The 9,103-nt window shown below is 39.0% G+C and overlaps 1 protein-coding gene across 1 annotated transcript in view; it reads left to right on the top strand.

Annotated features, from left to right (window-relative positions):
• Position 1: 1 nt before the first annotated feature.
• Positions 2-9,103, top strand: part of NFXL1 (nuclear transcription factor, X-box binding-like 1) — a gene marked incomplete at its 5' end in the record, with an annotated part of 50,100 nt that continues 40,998 nt past the window's right edge. The window contains 9 exons of the mRNA XM_010574555.1: positions 2-71; positions 1,480-1,650; positions 2,008-2,117; positions 4,291-4,424; positions 6,124-6,302; positions 6,467-6,628; positions 6,730-6,830; positions 8,079-8,193; positions 8,825-8,949. Of these exons, the coding sequence (XP_010572857.1) occupies positions 2-71; positions 1,480-1,650; positions 2,008-2,117; positions 4,291-4,424; positions 6,124-6,302; positions 6,467-6,628; positions 6,730-6,830; positions 8,079-8,193; positions 8,825-8,949 (1,167 nt within the window). The remainder of the gene's footprint in view (positions 72-1,479; positions 1,651-2,007; positions 2,118-4,290; positions 4,425-6,123; positions 6,303-6,466; positions 6,629-6,729; positions 6,831-8,078; positions 8,194-8,824; positions 8,950-9,103) is intronic.

Raw genomic sequence — 9,103 nt, 5'->3', positions numbered from 1 at the left:
GCCCCCGGCCCCGAGGGCCCGCGGCGGTGCCTGCGTCGCGGCCGCGGGGAGCAGCGGCGAGGGGGCCAGCGGTGAGTGTCGCGTCCTCCCCCCCCCCCCTTTCCCCGGCCCGGCCGGGGGCTGCGGGGTCCTGGGCTGGGGAGCCGGCTGTGGCCCGGAGCCCAGCCGGGCCTCGGGGAGCCCCTGCGAATGCCCGGGTCGGGGCTGTCCCCGGCGTCGTGGGGAAGGGAGGCGGGCGGGGGGCCCTCGCGTGGCCGGCGGGCCCCGGCCCCGCTCCCTTGCTGCTCGGCGGCAGGGAGCCGGCGTTTGGCCCTGCGCCGTCTCCTGCTTGCGGGTCCCTTCTGGGGGCAAACGCGGAGGCCTAGGGCAGCGGCTGGGGGCTCGGGGCTGCGTCCTCCCCAGGGGCCACGGTCGGTGCCCTTCGAGCAGAAGAGTGAAGGGGTGAAGCGATGGACGGAGCAGCCGTTTGTCAGTACGGCTGGAAACGCTGAGGAGGGTGCTGCCCGCTAGGGACAAACGTTAGGTGGCCTGGTCGGTGTGCCACACTGCCCCGCCGCGGGGAAGGCGCGGGCTTTGCCGCGCACGAGGCTGCTGTGGGCGCACGGCCGTGCTCACGAAACGCTTCCCAGGCATTTCGCCAAATATTGCGCTCTTTTAAGCGGCAGCGCAGTTTCTGAAGGAAAGCCTTAAAACTTGACCAAACCCCAGGAAATGTATTGCGTGCAACAGTCTGACATGGAAAACTAGGAGGTACTTTTAAGACCTGTGGTTTGTTGAAGACTTTTCTATCTCCGTGGTGTGTTATCCTAAAGGCACTTTGGTTTATTATGAACTCGGTTACGTTTCATAATTTTTTTTGTCCATGTGAGACTCTTCCTCTATTTCACGTGCAATAACTTCTTAAAAAGCTTATGTAAAAATACACTGTCACTTTTAACGTTGCCAGCTGTAGAAATAGCATGAACCCACTATTGCAATGAAGAGTTGTTGGATGGAGGGAGATCAATAAAAGTCATAATTTAAAAAGTAGCAAATGCTGGGAGAGGTACCTGTAGGGTATCAGCAAATTATAACAATTAGTCTTGTCAAGAATTGCCTGATTTTTTTAATTTCTATTTTTTTCTTCCTCATGCTGTGAAAGTTGTGTTTGTGTGTGGCGTGTTTTTTTTTTTTTTTAAATATCGTTTTAGTAAAGCTGCGTTATAGATGTATGTATTCTAGTATATTTGGTTGGATTTGTCACCAGTAATTGACAGATAGTGAGTTCTGCTGTGAATTTTATGGATAATGCACGGATAAGAAGAAAATGCAATTTATATCTTCTTGTGTAGTATTGAAAATGTAGCGACATACTGCCCTTAAAAACAGAAAATCAGCAAGCTCTCTAAAGAAAAGGACAGTTGAAAGTATGTAGAACTGAATCTGGTGTTACGATTAACTGTCACGGTATTAATCATCATTAATCTGCTCTCTTAATAGAATTATCTTCACAGAGGAAATTTGATGAAATTAAGAAGGCTAATCAGGCTGCAGCAAAAAAGCTAGTTGAAGACCAATTTAGCTCCTCATCTGAAGATGATGATGAAGATGCTGAAGTAAAACAAGGAAAGATTTTGGCCAAAACATTTACCATTTACACTAGCCAAACTGGTAAGCTTTTTTCATTTATTGACTTTCATTTCAGTATGATAGCGTAAACAAGGTTGTAGTGTTGTCTGTATATTAGAGTTTTTCCATAATTGGAGGGAAAGCACTTTATTCTGATGTCTTGTATTAAAAATATTTGTTCCCAGCAATGCGTGCTGGCAGTACTACTTGCCTTTTTATGCAGAATCAATGGTATCGGTTTGAAACTGTCTTAAGTACTTCTAATAATGTGATTTTGTAATAATATATGACTGACCTCTCTTCAGAGAAAAACAAAATATACTTTTGCAGCAGTCTCAACATGTACAAAATAGCAGATCAAATATTACTGATTGCTTTCAAAATCTTTATACATTAAAGATGGAGATGCAAGTGAACTGGAACGTACGAGACAGTACATGAATGAAGCTTTTCAGTCAGGGGCTATGACATGTCTGATCTGCATTGCTTCAGTTAAAAGGAACCAAGCTGTGAGTATTTTACAGTAGTCTTTTAGAATAAAGCAAATATAACTGTCTGAGTAACTTTCATTTAATTATATTACTAAGGTAATTCTTGGGATTGATAGTTTTAAAATGAGAGAGTACTTAATGCGACATTCAGCATCTTTGGGTTTTTCAAACACTTGAGGAAATAAGTGCTCATATATATGTAGCTTGTAATCAGAATATGTGTTTTGTGACATATGTTTGTTACTGTAATGTAAATAGTTTGGGGTTTTTTTAATTTTAGAGAGTAGCAGATGAAAAAAAAGGTGCAGGAAGGCCAGTGCTTGCACTGAAGTGTTCCATAAGCCTTGGAACTATGTTGTAGCAATCACCAAAGCAAGAAATACTAGGAAGTTAGGAAATATTATTGTTAGATTTATAGCAAGGGAGCTAAGATAAACTTTGCTACTACAAATGCAGATCAGGGGGAAGAGAAGGATGGCATTTCTAAGAAGATTGTCTTATTTCATATAGGTGTATTTTTTGTGGGAGAGATTTCAGGACAAATCTTTTTCACTTTTATGTATATGTATCATGTATGTTATGTATCAGCTTCCCTTTGACATTGACAGGTCCAACCCTGTTTCTGTTAAAATTACTTGAATCAAATACATGTTTGCAACTTCTTATGCTGAATGTACATGGAGTACAAGTATCCCATGAAACTGTAGGCTTTAACATTTTTTTAGAAAGAAATGCAGTATGTTTTGTATGAATTCTTAACATGTTTCATAGATAATTTTTTGAATCTTAACATATGTGTTTAGGTAGATTTTAAAGTTATTTGTCTCTTGATAGAGTTAATTTCATCTCGGCGGAAGTGAGATGGTTTGGCAACTTGGAAGTCATCTTTTATAACTCAGTGGTTTGTTAGTTATCTTGAATCTGTAAAGTTTTGGTCAAGTGTGTGTGTGTTTGCTTAACGTCTCCTGTTTAGCTTTAGTTCTGGGAAGTTAGTTACCATACTTTTAGAAACTTATGTAATTGACTTTGTCCTCTATAAATTAATGGGGAAATTCTCGTTTTCACAGTATAATTTTATAAGAATGTTATAAGTTATTAAAAAAAAAAAGGAAATTAAAACTTAAATTTTCTGCTGCATTTCTCTTGCCAAATTGTTTTAGTCATTCTAAGCCGGCAATTTAAGACATCAATATGTGGAAAGTACCAAAGTCATAAAACTGGATTTCTGTTACTTAAACTGCTTTTCAGCAGCAGGCTGATATTCTAAGCAAATGATTGTGATTTCACTCCAGAACTGACAAAGAGAAGTACACTGTGAACAAGAACATAACGGTTTAGTGATAGAGATAGGATACTGGCAAAATCAATATTTTAAACACATTTCCTTTTAATTCTGTTCCATTTTATATCTGTCTTGCTCTTTGAACAAAAGACACTAGGTTGAAAGCCACACTTCTAATCACATCTTTTTCTTACTAGCACTGTATGTAAATCCTAAAGTTTGAAAGGGGGAAAAAGTCTTTTTAGTACTTCTACTACAAAGATGTCTAGAGACCTGGAGTATGGGACGGAGAGAGAGGTGGAGGGAGAGCTTGTTTAGTCTGGCAGAGAGAAGGCTAAGGGATGATATGATTGCAGCCTCGGTCTGCTTGAAGTTGTGAAGGTGGCTAAAGCCAAAGTCATCTTTGTGGTGACAGGTGGTGGAATAAGGGGCAATGGTACAAGCAGGTGCTTGGGAGGTGCAGTTTGTGTACTAGGAAGGTAGTATGACACTTGGAGTAGGTTCCCCAGGATCGTTGTGGAGTCCCCATCCTTCAGGATTGTTCAACTTTGCTAGGCAAAGCTGTGACTGAACTGAGCTAAGTTGGCAATAGTCCTACTTTGGGCACAAGGTTGTGCTACATGACCTCCAACAACATGTTTAAATCAACTTTTCTGTGATTATGTGAGTATTTTGGGCTTCATAAGCCTTGGCAAAAACTTCCCACAGGAGCAGGAAAAAAGATTATAGGTATGAATCTGTAACAGTAAAAATGCCTCTATTAATCTAACAGTAGGTATAATCTATCTTTGGAAACCCATTTTTTAAATGGAAAAATAGCAAGCTTGTATTTCTTTAGATGTTACAGATGTTTGTCGATGGAAACAGAAGCCTAATATAAAGCAATTGGCACTTATATCTGCTCTTTAGGTTTGGAGCTGTTGTGGATGCTTTTGTATTTTTCACCTGGTGTGTATCCAAAAGTGGGCCAAGGACAGCCTTTTCCTTGTGTCTTCTCCTTTGACAGATGACGATTTTGGAAAGAAAGATTATCCCTGGCCATGGTGAGCTCTTCATGGTACATTTACAAAGATACTTTCATTGTGAAAAATATGTGAACTGGAGTTACTTTAGAAAGGAATGGTACTTGTAAATGACATGCACACCAAAAAAAAAGTTTAGAAGGCTGACTTTTCTATTGCTTTTTTGAATTATTTTTAAGTTTTCATTAACATGATTCAGGAATATTTCACAGTGATATTAAAAACCTGCTGCATCAAATTTGTTTGAACTTCTGAGAAGGTAACTTATCCATCATGTGTCTCAGCTTCTAATATTTATTTCTGAATGGCTTTACATATTTGTCACTTTTAAAATTGGCACCATAAAATAAATAAATTAAAACAGTTCTAAAATAGCAAGATTTAGGTGTTGTGTGGGTTTGTTTTTGTTTTTTGTTTTTTGTTTTTTTTTAGTCTCTGTATAACTTGAGCATTAAAGCCAGTCTTACAGTTTTACATGAGACTGTATAAAGAAGAAGGTAATACTGTGGCGGCATGAATAATGAAGCTTGCTTTTTCAGTAGGTTTGTGTCTGAAAGTTCAGTCAAGGTTTCTCTGTGCATGTTTGCTCTATGCTTTATTTGCCCACCTACTTTCATGTGGAAACTTGTAGTAGTATGTTTGATACACAGTCCTCTCTCAAATTTGGTTGAAAGTGCCTGGTGGATTCAAGAGCGCTGTTAATGTGGGATCTCAGAGAGCAGGTTTGCTTAGGAAGTAAGGTATAGAATTGTTGGCTGGCAGTGTCTCAAGTTGATAATGCCTATTCTACTACAAACTAGTTCTGTGTTTAAGCATAATGTTTATAATGAAAAAAATTCAAGGCAAATGGTATTTTATTTGACATTTAAGCACATGATAAAACTGTGCAGTTACTATGGAGAAGTGGTTTATGGCCTGTAATGTATTATATAAGGGTAAATTGACATTTTATTTGATGAAAATGAGTACGTAGGTCTTTATTCTTCTCTGAGGAGGAGCTCCTTGTCTGTTGTCTTTTCTCAGTGTAGCCAGAAATAGGAGCTGCTTTGTTTCTCCTTCCTTGTGTTGCCTCCTTTGTCCATGGCTTGCACCTGAAAGCCTTTAGGGCCTGTGACACTAACAAGTTCCAGACCTTTGGTGCCTATCTTACCTTTAGGAATAATGTATTTTTTAATATCTGGCACCATCAAGGGTAACAAATAAAGGTGTGCATCTTATAATATCTAAGATGCTGAACTGATACAATCTAAAATCTTTTAGATAAAATTTTAATTATTATGCATAGCTTTAATAGCATTGCTAAATCTTGTTTTACATAGCTTATAAATTGCTACTGGTAAAAACCTTTTTTTAAATCTCTTCTTTTGATTGTAGGTTAACTCTTTGTTGCATACATTCCTTTGGTATAACTTGACATAAAAATTATTCTGTATGCTATGCTGAATTTTTTTTAATATATTCTTAGAGAAAAAAGATTGCAGTGATAGGACAATTCCTTAGACATTCTAATGAATTTATTGTAAAATTTGACATATAGCAAGACCTTTATTGTATATTATAAATTTAATTGTGTTGTTATTGGTTACAGTAGTTATAAAAATGTTAATTGGTAGCACGGTAACAATCTTGTGAAACTGAAATAATAAAAATGGCTTTTCTTCTTAAAAAAATTCTTCAAAAAAATTGCTTTTCTTTTCATTCCCTTTTTCCCTTGTTGTAGTCCAAAATGTAGGTTTGAATACAAACGGTCTGAAACTCCCAGTAGGTATTACTGTTACTGTGGAAAAGTGGAGAATCCAACAGTGGACCCATGGCTGGTACCTCACTCCTGTGGTCAGATATGTGAGAGGGAGTTCAAACCTTCTTGTGGTCATAAATGCCTGCTGCTTTGTCATCCAGGTAAATCCATTGTGTCTCTTGGTTGTGTGACCTGTATTTATGTAGCTGTTACACAGTTTTACTTAAAATCTGCTAACTATATTTAAAATTCTCAGAAACCAGATGTAGTCAAGGCTGCATTTGCTGAATGGCCATTAGCGAGGTATTCTTTTTCCTGTACTTAGGACCCTGTCCACCTTGCCCAAAGATGGTCACAACAACCTGTCACTGTAAGAAAGCTAAACCAGTGCCCCGAAGGTGCAGTGCCAAGGAATGGTCATGTCACCTGCCATGTGGACGAATGTTGCTATGTGGACAACACACTTGTGAGAATTCCTGTCATGCAGGTAGACCTGCCTTCTTAAACTTCAGAGGAGTAGTTGTTTAATTGCTAAGATACATCATTCTTTTGCAATTCCTACTCAATGTCACTCACAATTACATACAGGAGATTGTCAGCCTTGTCCACGAGTCAGTAAACAACGGTGCATCTGTGGAAGACAGACAGCAGAAAGACTTTGTGCAAGTCCTCAGTGGCAGTGTGATCAGGTATGTCGAAGCTGTCCTTTTTAGCTTATTTCTCATTTCTACAAAATTAGATTACTCAGTGTATTAAGGATTGGAAAAACTCATTCAGTAAGAAAATAATTTTATTTTTTAGGTTTTGAAAGTGCAATCAAAAATGTAAGCAGCAGTGTTTGAGAATGGATCTACTTGGTGGCCCAGTTCATTTTTTGACAGTAGTTAAAATGTCATTGTTCTGGAAATGTGCTAGGATTAAGCTAGCAGTGAATTTGACCTTGTATGTTCTGTTTTCTTGTACTTGAGGTTGAAATTTCAGCTGCTCTCTTTAAAAATAAGCATGAAACCACACCTTAGTAGATAAGAGTTTCATACTTAATTACTTCTAGTGACTGTAACAGAATGAAAGATTTGTGATTCATTCTTTGAAGTATATTTGCAGCTTGTTCTTAGGACCAAGGCTATGGATTGACAGACTGGAAAAAATAAAAAGAATAAAAAAAACCTCTAAGTGGCAGTGGGAGGTTGCACCAGGAGGTTCTTGGTCATTACAATCCTAGTAAGAAAGGCACTCAGCCTCTGTAAAGTATCAGTTAAAATGTGATTTATTTCAGCTAACGCTATAGAGAAAGGGAGTATAATATAAATAATAGTATGGCCCTTTAGATGTTGGGAACCCCAAGCTGTGCAGCATTGAATGACCCTCTGATCCACAGGCAGTGCAGACCCCATCTGTAGAAAGGGTTACCCCATTTTGGTCACTGAAACTATTGTAGGATTTTTTTACAAGCAAGCAGCTCTGTTAATCATTTCTACTGTCAGACAGAAAGGATGTTCAGATGAGAACTTCTTGCTGCACTTTTAGATAAAGGCAAGGACATGCAGGTGGCATAATCACTGGTACCAAGTGGGAGCTGCCTCCAATCTCCTCTGCTACAATAAGTTTATCCTGTGGCCAAGGGATATGAGCAGCACAACACAGGCCTGAAGGTCGCCAAGCTGTATGTGCAGCACAGCACAGGCCTGGGGCTACTCAGGTTAACTGTTATGTGAACCACTAACTCCTCAGTATGCAGTGGTCTTCCAGTCAGGATCACTGCAGGGGTGATCAGTTTTATTTGGCAAACTCAGCAAATACAATATTTGTTAACAAAATTCAGAAAAAGTTAAATTCCATCCAGATGTCTGTCACCCCTGGTTTGTCCCCTTGGGTTGCTTTGTCTTGGTATGTAGTTCCATGACATTGCATTCACTTGGTTTCTCTGACTTTCCCAGGTGTGTGGGAGACGTTTGCCTTGTGGTAATCACACATGTGAACAAGTTTGTCATGCTGGTCCCTGTGGAGACTGTCCTCGTTCTGGGAAAAGGTCCTGTCCATGTGAAAAATCAAGTAAGCTGCTTTTTTTCCCCTTTTTTTCCCTTTTTTCCCTTTTTTCCCTTTTTTCCCTTTTTTCCCTTTTTTCCCTTTTTTCCCTTTTTCCTTTTTCCTTTTTTCCCTTTTTTCCCTTTTTTCCCTTTTTTCCCTTTTTTCCCTTTTTTCCCTTTTTTCCCTTTTTTCCCTTTTTTCCCTTTTTTCCCTTTTTTCCCTTTTTTCCCTTTTTTCCCTTTTTTCCCTTTTTTCCCTTTTTTCCCTTTTTTCCCTTTTTTCCCTTTTTTCCCTTTTTTCCCTTTTTTCCCTTTTTTCCCTTTTTTCCCCCTTCTCCCCCCTTCCTCCCCCCAAGAAAAGTCATCCTGTCTTTGACAGTCAGTAGTTTAGGTTAATTCTGCAGGGCAGGGTCCATAAAAAGTTCTTACAAACAGTGAACTGTGACAGCTTATATTAACTTTTTTGCTTAATCTTTCAAAGCTTTATTTAGTACCAGGGGTTTAATTGGCAATGTGAATAATTGAGTAATTCTAGAAAAGCTTTTAAAAAAATGAGAGAGAATTGGCATTTGAACTCATATTACACAATGTGTTTTTTTCTAAATATTCTGGCTTTTTTCTTAAATGTTTGCTTGTACTTCTCTCTCTTCATCTAGAGTTTACATTGCCTTGTACAGAAGATGTGCCCACCTGTGGCGATAGTTGTGACAAAGTTCTGGAATGTGGCATCCATAAATGTTCACAGCGCTGTCATCGAGGTCCCTGTGAAATATGCAGACAGGTTAGTCTTACTGTACCAGGTTCACATTTTGTTAGGGTTTTTAAACACTATATGCCTGGAACAGTGCAAGTCTCCTAAAGAAAATGAAGTTGTATCTATCTCAAAATCTATGACTTTCTGTTCATTAAAAGCAACACATTTTTTCCCCTATTCC

The sequence above is a fragment of the Haliaeetus leucocephalus genome, unplaced genomic scaffold (assembly GCF_000737465.1).
Source record: "Haliaeetus leucocephalus isolate CR32 unplaced genomic scaffold, Haliaeetus_leucocephalus-4.0 Scaffold439, whole genome shotgun sequence".
NCBI lineage: Eukaryota > Metazoa > Chordata > Aves > Accipitriformes > Accipitridae > Haliaeetus > Haliaeetus leucocephalus.
Note: the sequence above shows the minus strand (reverse complement) of the source record. Positions and strands in the feature narration are given on the sequence as shown.